Source organism: Varroa destructor, unplaced genomic scaffold (assembly GCF_002443255.2).
Source record: "Varroa destructor unplaced genomic scaffold, Vdes_3.0 BEIS01000004.1, whole genome shotgun sequence".
NCBI classification, from domain to species: domain Eukaryota; kingdom Metazoa; phylum Arthropoda; class Arachnida; order Mesostigmata; family Varroidae; genus Varroa; species Varroa destructor.
Window position 1 is genome coordinate 46,599,567 of NW_019211457.1, and position 20,598 is coordinate 46,620,164.

The 20,598-nt window shown below is 46.2% G+C and overlaps 1 protein-coding gene and 1 long non-coding RNA gene across 9 annotated transcripts in view; one reads left to right on the top strand and one right to left on the bottom strand.

Annotated features, from left to right (window-relative positions):
• LOC111249989 (E3 ubiquitin-protein ligase RNF220-like) overlaps positions 1 to 20,340 on the top strand; it is an 81,622-nt gene extending 61,282 nt beyond the window's left edge. For 5 of the 8 annotated variants that reach the window (XM_022804531.2, XM_086987824.1, XM_086987826.1 and 2 more), the window contains 10 exons: positions 1,200 to 1,409; positions 1,561 to 2,130; positions 4,253 to 4,327; positions 5,455 to 5,497; positions 7,668 to 7,715; positions 10,684 to 10,748; positions 12,243 to 12,288; positions 12,730 to 12,814; positions 18,209 to 18,305; positions 18,721 to 20,340. In XM_022804531.2, coding sequence (XP_022660266.2) covers positions 1,200 to 1,409; positions 1,561 to 2,130; positions 4,253 to 4,327; positions 5,455 to 5,497; positions 7,668 to 7,715; positions 10,684 to 10,748; positions 12,243 to 12,288; positions 12,730 to 12,814; positions 18,209 to 18,305; positions 18,721 to 18,792 — 1,311 coding nt within the window. In that variant the 3' untranslated portion in view covers positions 18,793 to 20,340. Of the gene's footprint in view, positions 1 to 1,199; positions 1,410 to 1,560; positions 2,131 to 4,252; positions 4,328 to 5,454; positions 5,498 to 5,600; positions 6,012 to 7,667; positions 7,716 to 10,683; positions 10,749 to 12,242; positions 12,289 to 12,729; positions 12,815 to 18,208; positions 18,306 to 18,720 lie in introns of those variants that run through there. The other 3 variants (XM_086987823.1, XM_086987825.1, XM_086987827.1) reach the window with 3 other exon arrangements.
• LOC147756284 (uncharacterized) lies at positions 1,367 to 20,180 on the bottom strand. Its single transcript, XR_015326948.1, has 3 exons — positions 20,058 to 20,180; positions 11,592 to 12,011; positions 1,367 to 1,500 (listed from the first exon to the last, which is right to left on the bottom strand). It is a non-coding gene; the product is annotated as an uncharacterized LOC147756284 (long non-coding RNA).
• Positions 20,341 to 20,598: the final 258 nt, after the last annotated feature.

Below are 20,598 nucleotides of genomic sequence, written 5' to 3' on the forward strand. Positions count from 1 at the left end.
GGCGTCTAGTAAATTTCTCTCTAGCTCGCCGCTACTGCCGCCGCCGTTGCTGCTGCTGCTCCCTATTTCTATCGTACTGAGAAATGTCTTCATGAAATGAATGGCGGAATTCCACATTCAATTGGCCTGATACGAAATCAATGAGTTGAGTTGGCTCAACTGCGCGCCGCTAGACATCGATGAGATCTGAATTGGGGTTGTGATGCCATCCCGGATGGCGAAAGATAACGCTGTGAGTGACCCGACGGACCTCACAGATAGGCTCTCACGATGGAGTTTGTTCTATAATGCATCGATAGTCACCGACAGACTAACTAACGAAACCTCGTGGGCGAGCTCAGGCTACACAGGAATCGAATAGGACGCACTCGATCGAAAGGTGCGCCCAGTTGCAAACGAGCTTCGGATTTGCCACACATGAAGGCCACTATTAGTCTGTACATGAAGGTGTCTTTGTTTGAGCGCATTTGAATTGAAGGTCCGCGAAGAGATCAAACTGTTCGATGAAAAGAGTGATGCACTAGATCACTTTGTGGGTGGCACCCATGCGTCGAAGCTCGTTGGCGCTGAGGTGAGGCAGCCTGAGTAAGACAACATTTGACAGGTTGACATCGTCTTTATTTATGAAATCTCCTACAGGGTTAACGTACCAATTCGACTGCACGATAGTAGATGCATGCGGTATGAATCCTATATTTGTACAACACGAACTCACTTAAGACATGTTATAATAGAAAGTAAATACGATGCTTTTCATTGCTTATGAGTTAAGCACATCTTTTCTACTCGTTTCTATTTCCAAAGCTACGATAGATCGTATTAAATGTATAATTAGATAAAGTGCACCAAATGAGACAATCTCAAATAAACGCAATAGAAATAAATGTTAATATCTCAAAGTTCGATACGGCATGATTTATAACTAATATGTCAATGTAACTGTAGCCGTGTCTGACGTCAAAATACTTGCCGCATCCTCTGCGAAGGCTCAGCTTGCCGATGGTTCACTCAGTTATTGAGAGCCGTAAACGATATTCGGTCAGCGTACACGTGTATATCTCTATTTCGCGTTCTGGGACACAGCCACTGCTGCTTCTGTTTTTCTTCACGTTCGTTCTTCTCGGGTGGGACCGGTCCTTCTTCCTTTTTTGAGCCTCGTTCTTATTCTTCTTCGTTATCGATGCGGGATGAATTTTCAGGAAAGCCAGGCATGTGGCGGCAGCACTGCAATGTCTTCAGCGCCCTCCTCGCCCGTCAGCTATACGCCACCCTCACCGACCTCCGATTCGGCGCACGAATCAGCGCTCAAAGCGCAGGCACAGGCGCAACAAGCAGCTCAGCAAAGCCTCTCTCAGGCCGCGCAAAGGTCGCCCTGTTTCCCCGCGCTATCGTTGCTCTACGGTGCTCAGGTTCGTGCACGGAGGTGGAGATGATGTTGTTTGGTTGTAACGTGTTGGATTATTGTTTAAGAAGCAGCAGGCCAGTTGCCACCTGCAAGGACTGAACAGAGGGTTTTACTTTGTTATGTCGTTCGGTAACTGACCGTTTTTGCGCTTACAGGTGCCTAACAGCTACCTGTTCGTTGGATCATCACCGTTCCTACCTCATCTGCCTAATCCTGATCCATCCGCATTTATGAATCGCAATCTGATGTTCGGCGGTCACCAGAGTTCGGCGTTTACCGATCTCCTCATGAAGGAGAAGTGCCTCGAGTTTACACGAAATTACCACCGGGCAAAGACCTCGCTAGAGGTTCTAGCGCAGCAGCAGCAACAACAAACCGCGCAGCAGAATCGTCTTGGGGTCGGGGCTGGCCAAACCTGGAGGTCACCCCTCGAATTGCTCAAGGTCGAGGATAACATCGCGATACAGCAGACGCCCGAAGCCGTTGATAAGACTCCACAGGGCACTCCGGAGCCCCCACGGTGGGACAATCTATTCCGTCTATTTAACCCGTCGTTACGCAAGTTATCCAGCCCAGGGCAGACGCCGATCTGTCCCCTATGCGGCATCACGCTCACTCCACAGCAGATGAGTGAGCACCTCGAGCTGGAAATGGAGAAGTTTGCCGAGTTCTACAGCTGCAGAAGGTGGTTGGCCCCGACTGAACGAACGCAGGAGGACGATTTGGTGAGTTATCCGTGTTTATCGGTAGTCGTAAATAACGCCTTTGTCATGATCACCCAAGGCAACACCAGAGCTGTATACGCGATTAACTTTTGTACACTGAAATTCCGTGATTTCAGTTTTCGTCCTCGTCTTGAGGGTCTTCTTAGGCTTTGTTCTTTTTTTAGCCAATGCACAATTGGACTGACTACAAGCGCGTTTCTCGTGTTGCCTTCTGATGGCGGTATAGCTCAGGGACAGATCAAGCAGAATTAACCAGTTGGTTGAGTCGTACGCCATTGCAATACTCGGAGAACAGTACTAATATCATCATAACTTGATGTTACCGCAATGCACAAGACGCTCATTTTTCTCTATTGGATGTAACATAAACCAGGACAAAGTGGTGGGGACCTAAATAGATTCAGCAACACCAACGTAGTCCTGTTGGCGAGTCTTGCAAACCTTCCCGTTCTCTCACTCTAACTTCACCTTTGCCAACCATCTGCCGCTGCTACTGGGGGACTCTAGGACAGCTCAGTCTGGCTGTCGCTTGTCGCCTACTACAAATTCGCTTCTTATGGGACAACGAGATGATATCTCGATGACATGAGCTGCTTCTGCGACTACTACTAGTGATAGGCCCCGCGGACGACTCCGATTCAAGAATAAAATCGGATCAAAAATGTTTATTTAGTTTCGATTCAGCTTTGATTGACTGAGGAGATTAGGCTGCTGTCGCCACTCGACGGGAATCACCCTGTCGTCGTCGACGACGACGACCATAGCGAAGACGAGCCAAGAGCGGAACAAGTCGAAACGAATAATTCACCTTTGCTAGCGACTACACATCTATTCATACACGGGTTACTATTGAGCCTGTATAGATACAAAGGAAGATTTGCGTCACGATATAGCTTTGGAAGCCAGCTATGCAATGACGGGCGATCGTTTGTCGCCGTCGCTAGGATTGGGTACTGTGGTTGCTTCTGCTTTTTCGTCGAGCAGCGCGAAGAAGACCTTCGCTGATCTAACCCGAACGCTAGAGCGGTTCTAGAATCGGATCTGGTTTACTTCTCATTGGTTTGTGATTTGCTGGCTCGTACTCGTCGCTGAAGGGCCACATTGGATGCGGGAGCAGTAGCAAAGTCGTCAGAAAAAAACCAGTTCGACATAATACTGCCGCATCATCACTGTGCAAGATGACTGCCAAGGACTCGATGCTTTCGGTGGCGAAGCCCAGACCCGACATCAGACCCGATCCGGCGAACAGCCAGACTTTGTCTCCACGCCGAACATAGACCAACTCTCAGGTCGCACACGAGTACCGAGCCAGGAGATAGGTACACGTACACTCCATCGCACAATCCCAAACGATGCGTAAAGTTCCCCGGAGTTCGCTCCCGTCAGCGGGTAGAACGAGCGGCTAAAAGCAGAAAAGAGCGCACAAAACAGTTTGTGAGGATTATCTCATTCCAGCGATTCTCTCGCAAAGCGACAGGACCGACAGGGACAGGGAGAACAGACAGATGCTCCTTTTTAGAGACTCCGAAGGCGAACTTCACCAGTAGATACTAAATGTTTCTAAGAGTACAGCACATATATATATATATATATATATATATATATATATCCAATTCAGACAAATTTAGTCCTTCCTGGTCGACGCCGTAATCTCTAACAGCAGCAAATACTATGTGTGAGTGTGTATAAAGAATTAACATCCCAAAAACCGCCTGAAGAAACGAACTCGTACGTTAATACTGATCCATCCGATTTGTTTATTCAACTGAAGATAAACTCATCTAGTTTAGGTGTCTTGTTGAAATCCTTTTTTCCGTTGGTCTAGCAATGATATGAGCTTTATAGTTTCATCAAATCACAATACGCCTCTTTACCTAATGGCAGTGATGCGTACTCTCCCAAAGCGATTTCTAGTGCAAGCCTTTGCACAACAGAAGTATTCTTTTTGGTTTGGAAATTCCTATAGAGCGTGTAGTAGACTTTCGGATGTTGGTCTGCATTGTACTTCGGGAGCTTGTTTCCATATGATTTTTCTTAGTTATATAAGTCGGCTATATATATATATATATATATATATGCATTAACGCAAAACTAAATCATACTGTATTCGATACACTTTCAGACGGACCAGCATTTGGATCGGATTTGTCGTCTTCCTTTCGGCCAGGAAAAGCGGTCGCCACTTTCCCGCTGGGAGGTAAATAGCAACGGGCACTGCTCGTAGGGGTTTTGTGCAATTCTGTACTCGTTGATTTCTTTTCAGTCAATGCTACCTCTTCTTTTTACGCCTGTCCCCTTTTACTATACCAGCCTCGCGATGGTAGCTACAGTTGGGCACTGGGCTAGTGGGCTTTTTATTTTCTTTTTTTACTTCTCTTTGCTTTTCCACTTTCTATGTAGATAGTTTGGAGCCCCAGCGGATCTCAGATCTCTACGAAAAAAACATAGTCCCAGATATCCATTCCCTAGCCCTCGTCTTCGACTAGATTGTTTTTGTACTAGAAGGCAAGTTCTCTGTACTTACATGGGCGATTGTTGGCTACGACGCATCACGCTTGAGCGTCTCTTGGCGAATTGGTACGTGTCGCTCAAAGGATCAGTGGACCTACCAGCAAGCCTGAGCTGTAGGCCGGGACAGGGGGCATGGGCTACTGCGAAATATTAGAAGGATGGTGACAAAACGCGGGAGGAATGGGGAACGAAATTGTATTAAATCTTTGCTATCCCGACTCAGTCCACACGATCCTCGTGTCTAACCCGGCTGCCGTTGTTCTTCCACCAATCCGTGCATCCGTATCCTTGCGTTCGTCACGCTTTTCGTGAAGCTCTTCTTTTCGGCTTCTTGTTTCCATGTTGCTTTCTCGTTTAGCAGAGCGTCCAGACGGAGCGTTGGCCGTAGGCAGCTTGCGGGAAAATAACAGTCTCTTGTATCCGTTCATTGTCTGCGATTGGCTCCTTGACAAGGGTTGTGTAACTAAATCGTTTCAATTTTGACAAGTGTTGACGGTCTTCAAGTTCAATTTTGCTGCGATACGGCTAAGCAGATGGGCACGCCATTACTGCGGAGGGTATCCTGGACCAATAGCGAGTTGGATGCCAACTTGTTAAACGAAAACCGTTGGATAGCCGATAGCAGGGAAACAATTGGGGTGAAAACCCCTGACCGGATTCTACCTTTGTGTGACTGTTGTTCTGCGAGACACACTATAACTCACTCTGTACAATACAGTTTTAAGCACCAACATATGTGTACAGCGATAGATGGCACTTTTCTGTTCTCTCACCTATACTGTGACAACGTTTTTCTTTTTGCTGTCGCTTCAGACGTTCCTCAAGGTGCGCGGAAATAGACACCATCGCCTCAACGGTAAGTGTCCTTCATGTGTTTGCAATTGCTTCTCTCTCTCTCTCTTTATATATATATATATTCATTGCATGCCGTGATCTGTATCTGTGCATGTGTGTCGTAGCGATCTCAAGTCATCTAAAACAGGTCACTCAGTCTGGACCCAATTTCTATTGGATGGACAATCGCAAACAACGGCCGTGTGCAGATGAACGTACGAGGATGTCTGTTGTTTTAAAACCACTTCGGACCGATTCTCGAACAACAGGACTCGAGAGGCTATGAGGGCCGCAGGCCTTATAGGTGAGATAGCGGCGATTCGCTGAAAACTCCCGGCGCTCCGTCCTTTGCCCGTGGAGAACACTCATCACACACTTTAAAAAAGCACTTATAGACACGTTGTCGAGTGGATGGAACGCAAGTGGATGTGAGATCAAGTAGCTGGAGGAGATTTTTATTCTTGGAGGATAGTGCTGCTCTTGCTGGCGGTTCTACCGACTGGAAGCGACTAGCAACAAAGGCCAAAAACGGCCGGCAACGATCACCTGGTTGGTTTAGCCGATTCGAGTAGACTCTTTTAGTCACGTATCTATGTCTTTTGCGTGTGTGTGAGTCCTTCATGTCTCTGCTTTGTATATACCGGCATATATGTGTACTTGTACGTATGTGTATGTAACAGTAGCAAAGTGAAACTGTGTATGATCCTCACGACCTTTTGCTATTTCTACCACTGCTATATTCCGTCAGACGAACCCAGCGCCCCAGTCGCATACTGTTCGTCGACCCTTGCGCCTGGATGGGCTGTGTGCGCTAATGGAGTTCGCTGAACACCGACTACTCCTGGGCGGCCGGGCTACAAAGTTTTGCAGACGGGAGTGCATGCCCGGCTTCGTCCTATTTCACTGACCCAAGCCGTCCTGCCGCTACCCCTAACTTCCTCTACAACACGGCGACCATAACGGAAGCAGGACTCCGGCAGGACAAGAACTCCGCACTCGGTAGATGGCCTTTTCTGCCAAGTGTCGCCGTGGCAGGCGTTTCGGCCACAGTCAAGTGTCAATTTTTCTCAAGACTTCCCGAGCTCCTCTCGCGACTGTTTGGGGCTGAGTTAGCGGTTGGGTTGGACGGGCTTGCGCAGAGAAGAAGCGTTAGACCCATACGATTTCTGATGAGTTTACTCTTAGCGGATGCCTTCGTCCGTCTCGGCTTAGGCGGCCGAACGGAGTATGTTTCAGCGAGATGTGCATAGGATCTCGGCAAGGGGGCGCAGATTGTGGTTTGATTGTGAGCCGACGAGGAACTGGGGGTCGACCCTAGAAGAGACTGACTGAGACCAGATTGATGTTTTGGCGTGTGCGTTGAAACACTCATGACACTTGCTTTAGTCAGGCCAGACGCGTCACGACTTTCCGACGCCGACGCTGACGACTTCAGTGCGGTCGAGACGATTGAGACAGCCGAAAGGAGTAGCTTTTCCTATCGACTGATCGTAATGCATCAGCTTGATCTTGCCGGCGAAACATGCACACCGTCGCAAGAATGGATACGTCGTGCGCAGAATTTTTGAATCAAGAATTCTTCTAATACCCTAGCACTCTTTAGGCCCCGCATAAAAGGGCAAATAACGTTCGTTGTGAGCACTCCGAGCACATTTATTGATCGATACTAGATGGCGTCCTTCGGTAATGTGCCCGTTATCTTCCTGGAACTCCTGCGCTTAGTGATATAGTTGCTGAACTTTAGAGTTGCGTTTCGCCGCACTGCCTTCGAAGTGTAGGCCTTACCACTGGTGGTACGCAAGTGGTTGTAGAGTGCGTTCATGTCGTTGGCAAACTTTGAACTCAGCGTCTTCTTGGGGTCGTTCAGTCTCGTTCTAAATGATGTCCTTAAAAACTCAATTAGCCAAATGCGCGAGCGTGTATCTGCACGCCTGTGTCAGTGGTAAGGTTGAGTGTCCTGTCTGAAAACTGAGTGTTCAGGGTCATTTTGCGATGGGCCCGCTACCGAAAGGCGGCAAGCGGAATTAGTGGGGCTACTCTAGTTAACAAATCTAGTTGCACGCATTTTGGCAAGGTGATGAGTAAGGGTCGCCTGGCTTTGCTATACAACCGAGCTAATCGTACGCACTAACAAACTCTGAATCAGATTACTTTATTCTATTAAACTTATCCTAGTCTTCTGGCCGTTTCAGCTAAAATAAGCAAGGACGAGGAAAACAACCCGTGGGATAGACATTACGGTAAGTGAATTAACCAATATTTAGAGAACATCACATTGTTTGTCCTTTGTACGACTATGTTGCATGTATATTATGTTGTGGCTAGTTACGTATCAAAGTAAAAAAAAATCTACATTTGTAGCCAAAACCTGTATATATCCCAACGGAAAGAGGTCTCTTTTTGCGGGTAGTTCCTTTCGCGTGTGAAATGAATGGGCATGAGTTGTAACTCAAAAATTATACCCAGTAAAGCGCTGTCGTTCCTTGCTGATTTTGTCCATCGTCTCAGGAACTGAAGTCAAACGCGCCGGTTAGGTGGCACAGGTTATATCGCAGCCAATAGTCGGCTGAGAGGCAGTACTGGTTACCTACGAGTTGTTCTGATCCGCAGTCAGTGTTTCACTGCCATTAATACCAACAGTGTTCTACTTCCGGCCGAATTACTCCAGCGGATCCAATCCCGCGACCCATTCTTAGCCAGTTGCTCCCCAAGTTCCTCCCATTAGTATTCTGTTCTGTGGCAATATACTCTCCCAGACCGCCCGTTCTTGGCAGCTTCTGTTCACGAACACTGACTGAGACCTGACTTGCATACTCAGCTGGATTTTGTGCCAGGGTCGGAGAAGGTTTCTAAATTTCTCCGATCACGATGACGCCCAACTGACTTGGCACTCGCAGGCAGAATCATATACGGTCGAGGCCTCAGCAAACTGGCCAACCATTGGCACCACATGTTACTCTTGTATAGTGAATCGATGTATAATACTAGCCTAGCAAATAGCTGGAATACACAAATTCGTGCGGAAGATGAACATTGTTATTCAATCGGTTTTTGTGCGGGGCAATCGGTAAACTCTTGAAGCCGTTTGCCGTTGCTATTATTCGATGAAGAAGAACACCACTCGAAAGTGGCCTCGGTGAAAAAGAGTCTAAAGTTATAATGGGAAGCATGAAGAGCCGAAATTTAGTTAATAAAAAATGTGAGCCAATGGGCGAGTGCCTCAGACGAATTCATACATTGATACGTATGTGCATGCCCAGTCGACGATGATTTCGCCACCCCCCACCTCATGAACGGGGTGTTGAAAGCGGAAAGCAAAATCGGGGCTGTTGGCATATAGAAGAGGTGGGGATAAGATAGGCAACGAGTCCATCGGATACGCAAAACGCTGGTCGGCAGACATCTCAAAGATATCATCGTTTCGAGATGAGTTAAGTCTCGGCCGGTATTGTATTGACTCAAATGGGATATAATTCAATTTAAGCACTTTAGAGTGAAGCAAGTGAAGAGTTGAGTGATAGTCGGCGCGACGCTTACCCGAAGTCGCGGCTCCGCGAACAACTACAGCTCTTCAGTGCCTCACTGGAAAAAGACACTCAGGAGAAGCAGTTCAACCAGCATTAAGCCTGTCGACGGGCCTTTTCGCACTGGCTTCACCGCCTCGGCCGGGGGTTCGTCGCTTAGCTGTTATTCAAGCATCTGTCGATGTCCCAGGCGTTGCGCCAAGTAGCCAAGGACTCTTAGCGAAAGAGCACTTGACTCCTCGTCTACGGATTGGTTTCAACGACCACAGCACTGCAGCGGGCGCTAGGAGCAAGTATAGACAAACGGCTCACCTCGACCCTATCCGACTCTAACCGAATCGTCTCAAACCACGCAACGGGGAATGAAGTCAATGGAGAACTCGCGAGGAGCTCGTACATGTAAGAACGAATACTAAGCAAGACAGGGGACCAATGGGGGCGTCCAGAGCATACAGATCTTGTGGGGCAGAAAGGATCGACTTACTTGCAATGTGAGTCACCTCGACTCGAACGATGAGTGACACTAGCGTTTGGCTCCACTGCTAGTAGCAACCTTGTCACCTCATTCTGCGCCAGATTACCACTGCAATAGTAAGCCTGCAAATGTTGGAAGACTCGCAGGAGTAGCAACAGTAGTTGCAGTATTTACGGGTTGCAGGCGCCGAGACAACTTCGTGTTTTTATTCTCGCAATGCCTTGCTGACGTCTATTCGTCGAAAAAAAAGACGCTTGTGGCCACCCTGAGCGAACTGACCGCTGAAGTGGCCGCGAGATCGACGTGCCCAGAGCCATACACTGCGTATGTATATGTATGTATGAAACAATCCTGCAGCACTGGCAGCAACTGTTATTCGGGGATGCATTCGGGGACCATCGTTGGTGCCGCTGCTTCTTTAAGCACAGGAGATAGGTGTCCTCCTATGGCCTCTTACACAGCCCAGGTCGCTCGTACAGAAACAGTCAGATAAACCGAAGTCGCCCAACGCGGCCGGTATGGGCGTGCAATATCGCTTCGGCTCTGCGTAGCTAACCTGGCATCACTAAATCCGCTATTTGTCACCCCCCGTAAAAAACATACAGACACATTGAGTCTAAACGCAGAGGGGGAATAAACGAGGAAGGCTCTAGGTAGTGGAGAAAGGGATACAGATACTGGAGAACTCGGCTGCGTGTATCGCCTTCCAGTAAACGATTTCATCTTAACCGTCTCTGCAAAGCCTCTTCCTAACAGCGTTTGGTTTGGCAAGCCAGTCAAGAAACGCACGGTTGGGGAGGCTAACCCTTAGCTCTGGCCAGAGACAAGCAGCAGCTTAATCCTGAATGAGGTGTCCACCCACCGCCACCAAGCAGTACCTATCTCTTCGGTCTCGAGACATCTAAAGCGTCCTAACCGATACCGCGATAATATAGGGTCTCCCTCCACCAAAGATGGAGAAATGCGGATAGTAAGCAACCCATCCAAGAAACTCCTGGCACCGATTGCCAAACTCGATTAACGACGAGACTGCCTTTGCTTACCCCCTTAGAAAAATCTTCAACGGCTACGATGGACACCGCTGTGTGGACCAGCGCTAGATAACCCATAAGTAGTCTTATCGATTCGGAGTTCGTAGGTGTCTAACATTTTTGTCTTTTTTTCTTTCCATGTCTTTTTCCTCACTTACTCGTCCGATTCCAACTACAGCCTTCTCTTTGGCAGCGCGAAAACGCAAGTCCGAGGAGATTACCAGTTCCCCGCTTGACCTCAAGGTGAGTGACATGATATCGTTCGCCTGACATATTCATGCATGCAGGAGTGGACCTCGAGAGAATAGGATTTAGCTATGAATTCTGTCCTTGTTCACAGCTATGTACTATGCTTAACCAATTCAAAGATTATCATCATCCTCATTACGGGCTCTATGATACTTCAGTATCGTCGTGTCTGGCAACATTCAGCTTCACGCAACTTGGCAAGCTACGTATATTCCATGACATTATTATTATTAGTACTGTCGTTTAATGAGTAGGGCACGAGCTCGTGCGTAACGATAACGAGATCACATAGTGTGACGATAAAAATTGGGGATCGAACTGGCTTGTTTTTCTGCTTATACAAATTGTTGCTTCTGCCTTTTAACTTACGAAAATCTCTCCTTTAACTAGAACTTAGCTTTTACCAACCAGCGACGTTATCGCTGCGCGAAGTGGCGGCCAACCGCTCGCAAAATTCGTTTTGTATGCAATGTTCACCTTTCTTATAAATTGAGGGTTTTCGTTTCGATGCGTGTGCACTTCCTTGACTACGGCGGATCGAAAAAAGAAGCTCTCGCTCTGTCAGTTGTGACTGCGAGTGTTAGTGAAGAAAAGCCGAGTTCAGAGATCAGATCGCAGTCGATTGTGTCGTAAGATTCAACACACGACAACTTATTCTCACGGCGGTCGGACAAAGATATAGGGGCGTTACAACGAAACCCGGCGAGGTGCACAATAGACAATTCTATTAGGAGGTTCTGGGGAGGGCTAAACTAAGGGATCGTACAACTATCTTTTGACTTTCCACCACTACCAACCCGTGCGCCGTTGCCTTTTTTCCAAGCATGTTACTGTTACCTCATGTCAATCACCGATTCTACGGCGGGAGCCACGGTGGGCAGCTGGCAACGTCTGCGGGTGCTTTTTAATTTTGCGCTTCACTTGATGCTGACATCGTGCGGCTCCCCTTAACCCCCCCTCGGCTGCCGACGACTGCGATGGTGATTGTCGGTTCCATTTTGTTGTCTTCCCCCATTGCGATCTATCCGCCCTTTGCGTTAAAGCCCGTTGCCAGTTGCTGACGGTGATGCTGTTGGCTTCTGCTAGTTTTCGTTGGCGACTCTCCCTCGATGTCAGGAAGTGTTTTCGTAGTTGTCCTCGAAAGCGTTTCATGCGGAGTCGATTTTTCGAAACAGGTTGTATTCAGCTAAGTTGGTTGTCTTTGTTTCCATTTCTTTGACCGGCTGATGACAAAAAGAATCAAGCGTAGGGTCAAATCTGAAAAGACATTCAGAGGATGTCAAAGTCAGTCGGTGGCCAAGATGGTAGCATGTGACGTTTCTGGCCACCGAAACCCTTGAACGATGTAACGTGCTATAAAGACTCTTAGCCGAAAGATAAAAGTGTATTTTTTGCTAGAGTTTTCTTCCGAGTGACATGTGATCTGGTAACATTCTTTGTTAACGATGTCATCCTATTCCGTGTGTTTGCACGTGTTATGTCTCTTAGCAGGAGCAGCCCAGCGCCCAGGACAGACGGTCGAAACAGCTTGATGGTAAGTTTAACTTGTATGACACTAAGCTTTTAAAGCCGACTGAGACCAGAACCTTACCGCCAACGGGTACCTACACGTTACCTACTTGCTATTTTTCATGGGCATCTCAAACTTGGTCCGAAGACATTCCTCCGATGTTCCGAGGCATGCTGTCTTGCTGATTCGCTTTTTTCACCCCCGAGTGCCCTCGGCGACCACCACCCCCAGACTTCAACAAAAGCCTCTTTCCTGGTATGCCGGGAGCCCAAACAACCGAGCTCAATATTGAGCGCAACGAGTTGGAACTTGTGCAACGGCTCTCCAGTCTTGTGATATTTTTTTTGTCGCCATAATCAGGTAGCATACCACTCTAACCGACTCGCTAAACCGAGCTCGTATCGAACTAATTGGCTCTTCGTTGTTTATTGGCATGTCCGGCATTTTATTACATGATACTTGCAGGAGTACAAAGTCCCTCAGAGCCACGGCCCTCATCGGCAGATCATCCAAATAGCCCGAAGTCGCCGGCGGCAGTTACAGATTCAGCGTAAGTACTCTATCATATAATAGACAATTCCTGCTAATCTTAATCGAGATTTTGCTTTACTGTTGTGAGCTTTAGATTTATCGAACATTTATTAGTACAAAATCAAATATTGTATTGTTTAAGTGTTGACCAGCGGAAAGCCAGCATACCGTAATCGCATAGCGTGCAGCTTGCATCGCTGGTATATCTATATGGGAAGACCGTTTCGGCTTCGTACAAGAGACGTTTTTTTTTACAGGTGAACTATACGCGCTATAATGTGCAGTCTAAAGAATAGTAATACCAAGTTTTGAGCCAAGACGCTTTCAGCAACTCCTGCAGCCACAAATACATGCCACAAATAGCTTTAATTGTTTTTGTCTCCGAGAATTCCAGTAGGTTATGACATATGTAGCAAATGGTACGCTGCCGATGGATTATAGGTTATTACATACTTTTATGCGTACCTTGTTTGATTCCTATTGCCTACACTGAAATTCCACAGTGAATAATTACTCAAAGGGAAACTCACCTTGTTGCTTCTTGCTATGCATATTGACCTCCTTTTGCCCCCCTGGCTCGCCCCAATAAAAAGCCAACAAGGCAGGAAGCAGTGATGACTGGTATTTATTGCTATCTGCCCCAGCCAACTCGTTCCACGGCTGAGTTATTGCATCGTCTTGAATACGAATCGTTCACTAAATTCCAGGTGCAAAGCACTCTAGCGTAATGAATGCAGGGACCATGCATGGGTAGAGCACGTGAAGCAACGGTGGCCATCACTAAGATTAGAAGTAGTAGCACTAGCTCGTATAGCGGAATTGGACTACGCTGTTGTATGTACACAGCAGACGCGTATAGTGTAGGCGTCGCCTACATCAATAAGCGGTCCGCGTCTTGTCTTGGTGATCCATTTCGCTCATCGGATCTCTTTTTCTTCGGCTTCTTCTTTTTTCTATATAGAATCGACCTGTCTCCATCGTGCCTTCTAATTGGCTAGGTCCGCGGAGGTTATTGATGTAGAGGTTCTTTTCGCTGTCGAAGGGGGTGCAAGTGTCGATCAAGCAAAAATCCTGTACAGAACAGCACTAAATCTGCACACGCGCTACGTCGCGGGTGTGGCTCTCCCGTAGCGTTCTCGAAAAAGAGAACGTAGTTGTGTTTGTTTGATGAAACGGCCAGGAGAATATTTCGCCGATCAGTTCATCCAATTGATGGCGTAGCTTATCTTTGTATTCGCTCTCTGGATAGCCAGTTAGTTGAAAGTTTCAGCGGAAAATCGTTGAATCAGTCTAGTACATCGTAGAAGTAGGTTGCGCTCTTAGAAACAAGTAGCTTAATTGTTTCAGACGGAAGTACCGAACGTATGGCAAACGAGCAAAACGTGTTTCTGGAACCAGCTATCTTGTTAACTAACTCATCTCAATGACCGCGGACAGGGCAAGTGCGGCCCATCGCGTTCCAGCGACATCAAGCTCACAGAGGACAGAAATCTCCATGATGATACCGCTGGATTGCATCGTAACCGACAATTTGTTGTAAATTCATTTGAAGCCATTGCAGTCCTGTTCAGAGCTGTTGAAGTGATCGCAAGATGGCATATGCTTCCGCCTGAAATCCATCGTCATATTGTAGAAAAAAGTGCTGAAATCTAAAAATATCGCCGCTTATAGTTCTCAGTTTGCTCTACTGTACGTATTCAGCTTCCTTCATCGTCCTATTTAGCCAAAGCTAAGAGAGGCACAATACTTTCTGCTAGTTTCTCTAGACAGCTCGGGTTGCTCAACATGCATCCTGTGAATGTTTCGAAGGCCCACCTTCACTTTCAGTTGGGCACTTTTGATCTTGCGTAACGCCTTGCACAATGGATCAAATAAGAACATGTCATACATTTCATTTTTTTATTTTTCGGTCGTTCTTATGCCGTTGACATTGGTGGTGATGCGCTGCCATCCCAAGTTGTCATACTAGTACCTTTTTACCCCTTCTCAAATTCGACCAACTTCTCGTGAGGTGCTCCCTACAGATAAAAGCGTGAATGTAATATGTTGCCAAGCCAATGAGAAGATGCTAGCTAGCACGCTTACTGGACGAAAAGCTGCCCAATTCAGACTGAGCGTGAAAGATCTAATCTTTGAGTTCCGAGAAACTCTCAGCACAAACAAGGCGGCGAGCATCACAACAACACCACGGTATCAACAACAGAGTAACACGAAAAAAGACAACAACAACTACGACGTCCACAACAACAGAAACAAGATAAAGAAATGCAACAGCATGAAGAATATTTTCGTTGCCCGGGTTTCGTTTGTTGCCTGGAGCTTTCCTCCTTGTGGCCGCCGCTTTTCCTGATATCCGCCCCCGCGTCACGAGACTCGACAGCCGATTCGGTGTGGCCCTACGAAAGGAACACTTCGTCCCCGGTTGATCCGTTCCATTCGAGAGAAATCGCGAAGTCGACCCGCGAGGCAGACAAATCTATCCTAGCCACTATTCTTGCTGGTCGTCGTCGTCCTTTCAGTTCTGTCATGTTCCAGGTGACGCTTGCACTCTCGAATTCGCCCCGAGATTTTGCCTCAGGCGTCGATGAGAGAGATGTCCAAGATGGGAGAGTTCTCAGTCATCCAACCACGCGTACACTCAGGCGTCGCACAAGAGCCGAGGGCATTCATCTTTACGACTAGCATCCATCTTCCCTGTTCTCGGCTTATGTTGTGCCACTTTCTCAAGAACAGCAATAGCACCAGCGTAGACAGGAGGAGAAAAAGCCGGGCAGTATAGTGAAAACGAGAGTAAAACTGAGTACAACTGTAGCCAAGAGTTTAAGCAAGACGATCTTGTTCAATAGCTATCCGTTGCTGGTGATACACATCTTTGTGGTTATTTGTACGTATCTAAATTATTTATTACGATCGCTTTCGTATTTGTGAGAGATTATGACACTTCGTGGTCGCACCTTCGTCATTCCCGTAGAATTGCGTCATGTGACTCGTTCGTGCTTTGTTGCAACCTTAAGCTTTATCTCCCTCTGGTTTACTCCTTTTGAGTCTGATGTTTGAATCCTCAATGCTCGACATCATCAATTTGTAGTGGCTGTAAAAACAATAGAGAGGAACGCACACCATTTCTCTTACAGACACAAACAGGGGCTATTTCGGAAGTGTGGACTTGGGGAGGGGGTGGCCGTTAAAAGTAGTTCGAAAGTGTGACCGGTGCCTCCAAACTGAATGTGGACATTACCCAGCGACTCCTGTGGGCCAAAAATGTGCCAGAGGTAAGATTCTTTTTTTAAAGCTTCAAAATCCGCTGCGGAAGAGGGGTTGCAAGGGCAGCAGGAACAGATTTCAGTTGATCCTATTTGAACCCCTGGGATTCCTCTGCTGGCGACGAACTGGTTGGCTCACTTTCGCACTGGCGTGTGGAAATGGCCGAATGATGCGCAAATAAAAATCTCACAAATATGTCCCACTTATGCTGCGCGTCTAGAGGGATTGTTGGTTAGTAGTGGCACATAAACCCCCATTTCTCTTCTGTAGGTCTGGCCACTTAGCAAACCCGGAGAGGCTTTGGGTCATAGAACGGAAAAACCAAGCTACGGAGGTTTGTTGCCCTCAAAATCTTGAGCTTATGATTTCGTCCATCTCCTGTCTTCTAGTGCAACCGGAGAAAAAAAAGCGCACTTATCCCTCAAAGTGCAGGAAACGACCAGGAACGATTTGGTCGCGGTCAGTTGCCCTATGTCCGGTGACTATATATATATATATATTTTTTTTTTGATTTCCTTTCGCCTAGCCACCACATTTCTCCTTACACTTTGCTAATCTAGGTCTTGCGATGGGTGCTCGATTATATGTGCGGTCCTGCGGGTGGGTACGAGTGTAGGAGTTGGCAAACGCCGGATCAGTCTAACGTAGCCAGTGCCTTCTGCACACTAACAGTTAGACGACAGCTAGCTGAGAAACGTAGCGAATGCGTTGTGAGTCCTTAACATTTGACGTTGCTTTCAATCTGGCAACATCCCCTTAGTTCGTAGATCGGTTAGTTGTCGTTGTGATGGCCTCCGGGATGGTGGATGTTGAGTCCTTCGGGGTAAGTTGAAGACAAGAATTTAGTAACACTAACTACAGTGCGGGGTATGCCTAAACCCGTAGTCTAGCTGTGGACCATAGGAAATTCAAAGTTCTCGTTTTCCACACACGCAACCCAGTAGGTGCCTCATACTATGGAGTATAGGCAGTGAGCTCCGTAAGTGTTTCGGTCAGTCTACCCTGGCCTAGGAGCTGATCTTAGGACCTATCTCAAGTGTCCGCTTGATCTAACAACGAAAATTATGAAAATACAGCTGCAGTGTGCTTTGTCATAGGATCCAATCGAATAATTTACTTGGGTACCCGTATCATACGGTGCAAAAAAGACCCATTGTTATTATTGTGATCGTACGACCAATATGGTTTACAAAGTCCTTGCAACGTAATTTGCAGGTAGAAATCAACGATGTTGCCCGATGGGTTTCGTTGCGCGCCCAGGTTGCTAGCTTATTACTCCCACCATTTCCTTTAAACAGTAGTATACATGTGAACAGATTTCGCCGTGTGCGACTGTGCTCGTTCCAGCTTCGCATATTTTATTTTCTATTGAATAACGGCAAATCATTCAAACAACTAAAGGTGAAGCTTCCGTGGACATACCGATACTGGTAAAATGTGTGTGTGTTTTTTTTTATAATTTATCGGCAATATTTTCAACGCGGGGTGTCAATCGTAATAGTATTAACTTAGCTGAAATTCTCGTATTCTAGTGTATAGTCGTATCCTGTCTTAAAATAATATCCAAAGCGAGCTTTACCGAATTAAGATGTCTTGTCAGATTCGCTGGCCAGGATGATTTGAATTGAAATCGGCTTTGTCTCTCTGGTAGCTGGTGATCGATGGTGTCATCGAGAGATTCTAGTGGGGGTAGTGATTTTTGCTCCCCTTTAAATTAGGAAGTGCTATCCATTTTGAAATTGGAGTTGGTTCTTTTCTATCCGTCCGGAAGTCCAGCTCGCTCGGTCTGTTTGTATTCATCTCGTCACAGAGAGTTGATGCCATCGGTACAAGAAAGTGACAGTTTACATTTTAAACCTTGCTAGAAGCCTGAATCGACCGAAGTTCAAGGTTAGCTTTCTTGCGGATGTGTGATTTTCTCAATGGACATGCTGGTTCCCTTCCTTTTCGCTTAGACGATGACCCGAAGGGTTCAATGGACGAACTGATGATTTTAATTACTCGTATGCTCTTAAATTATTTTGTACTTTTTATCGAAGTAACCGGGACGAGGTAAAACGATTTCTTTACGTTAAACGATAAGTTATGTCTTCAACAACATTTTCACTGGCATCATTAATATACATCTGTGTCTGTTTTGGTTTTGTAGTGTTCACTGCACCGTCTGTGAGAAGCCGTATGACAAACCCTTGGTATCAACCTCTTGTTGGCATGTGCTCTGCGAGGCTTGCTGGAACCAAAGCTTGGTAAGTTCTTTTGTCTTTTAGTAGTTATCATTTTAGTAGTAAGTGTGTCACATAGAACCTGCTGACATTACTAATGGTCTACTGCATTACAACCATAGCAATCAATCAACTTACTTTCCAAAAATTGCATCCGTACATCAAATCATAACGCCCGACTATGTATAGGCGTAACGTATACTGAAATTTCTATATTCTCTTGCATATGCTACGACGCAAAGACTTTGAGCTATCCGAGCTCTTTCCTCTTTACAATCCGCCACACTGCCAGTCTGAGGTTCAATGCGCTCAGTAAAAAGTCTTGGTTTTACTTTCGTCTGGCAGACCCTCTCCCAATTGCCTCTGCATCCCCAGAGTGAACTCATGCCTAACTTCTCCCTTTCCGTCGAATGTTCCTCTCGCTCGTTATGTTCCACAGGCGACGAAGCAATGCTGTCCGCAGTGTGACGCACCTGCATCGACCCAAGAGCTTCGACCCATTCACCTCTGAGGAGGATGGGTTTTACTGCTACTACGATAACTTCTACAGGAACAGAAACTGCTATTGGACGAAGCAGTTCGTTATAAGTAGCTTAAAATGGCGTTTATTCTCTGCGTCAAAGAAGCGTACATGTTAGCGGGTTCGCTGATATGCTGCGTTGTGAAGCAATGACTTGTTGGGGACCGATGCGTTTTGTCGTGATGAGTTACTGCAACTGATCCAGCACTCATTACTGGTTAGATACACACCCGTCTGCTGGAGAGACGGAGCCGTCAAAGGGAAATATCGCCAAGTCCGTGCTCTAACATTCAAGTAAAGTAGCACGCAGATGCGGTGATTGGGATCCCACTATCGGCCGAAGCCTATGAAGATGTCGCATGGAGTCACCGCAAAAAAATACTATTTGCGGCAATTTTTACCCCACTCCGCAGTCGCTTTGATACGATCTCTTCCGTACGCCGCATATCTTCATGATGAGGTTCGGGCTCATCGACGAGCTCGAATGGGAATATATAGTCGCTTGTACAAAATCCAGTGATAGTGAGCACAGCTCGCGTATAGACAAATAAATACGAGTCGTAAGAGCCCAAAACAGTGTCATATAATCAAGGATTAAGGTCAAAGGTGGCTGGTGGAAGATAAGGAGAGAAGATCGTGGCTGAAATAGAAGAAAAAAAAGTAACAGTCGAGAGGTAAATAGCGAAAGAAGATTGTCACGCGACTTTTGTTGCCAGGAAACGACCCGATAGAATTTAGTCGCCGACGTTTCGTTGTTCTGACGGCTGTTACGGTTGTTGTTAGCTTGTTCAGAACCAATGATTATAATAGTTTAGAAGTAAATGAGGTCACGGCGCACGAAAAAAGGGTTGGGCCTGTTGGCAACTTGGTAAAGTCTTCAGCACAATTGAGACTCACTGATACATCTGGGTGCTTTGAATATCGACATTCTTATTTATTAGTTGATTGACTGCATGGACATGATGATGCTGATAATAATAATAATAACAATAATATTTATTATTATTATTATAAAATTAATAATTAAATGATAAATACTATTAACAGCACTCACCGATACTGAGGGGACAATATGACATTACAAAATAAGCAAAAACAAAGTTATCAGAAGGGATATATGAGATTTCCTGAAAACTCATCCTGTATATATAGCTCTGTATGTACGGCAGGCGAGAGGCATGTGGAAAAACTAGTTATGGAAAAGGCATAGTGCGATGAACATAACCTAAATTATAAAAAATGATGAATCTACTAACTAGAATTCAGAGTTGCGAATCTGCAACAGACGATGTTGATGTTTAATGAGAAATCAAATGACAGGTAACATCTCTAGTGAAGCCCCTCCTGGACGGTCTGTCCGTGTTGGAACGGTCTTCTCGATGAATTTTGTTAGTGTAGCATTGCCTTGCCGGTGTCCAACATCTCTGTAAATAACAACAACAAGAACAACAACAACAACAACAACTGAGTCTGGTGCAATAACTACGTAATATTAATAATGTATGAGGAGATAAAATAAAACTAAGCCCTTAATGGAGACTGCGTAGCATTTTCATTAGCTTCATTGAACACCTTTAGCGGCTGTGTCATGTGGAACTTGTACAGATCTTCCCTTGCGTAACAGTACGCACAAGAGACGCGCTCCGAATTTTTTTTACAGCTATATGCCTAAAATTTCTATTACATATTAAACCATTTCTTTACGGACTACGTAAATGTACCCAGTATTTAATTAAAAGTTTCCTATGTTCTTTGACGTAACTGCCATGCGAACCGTTATTTACTGCCATATTAAGG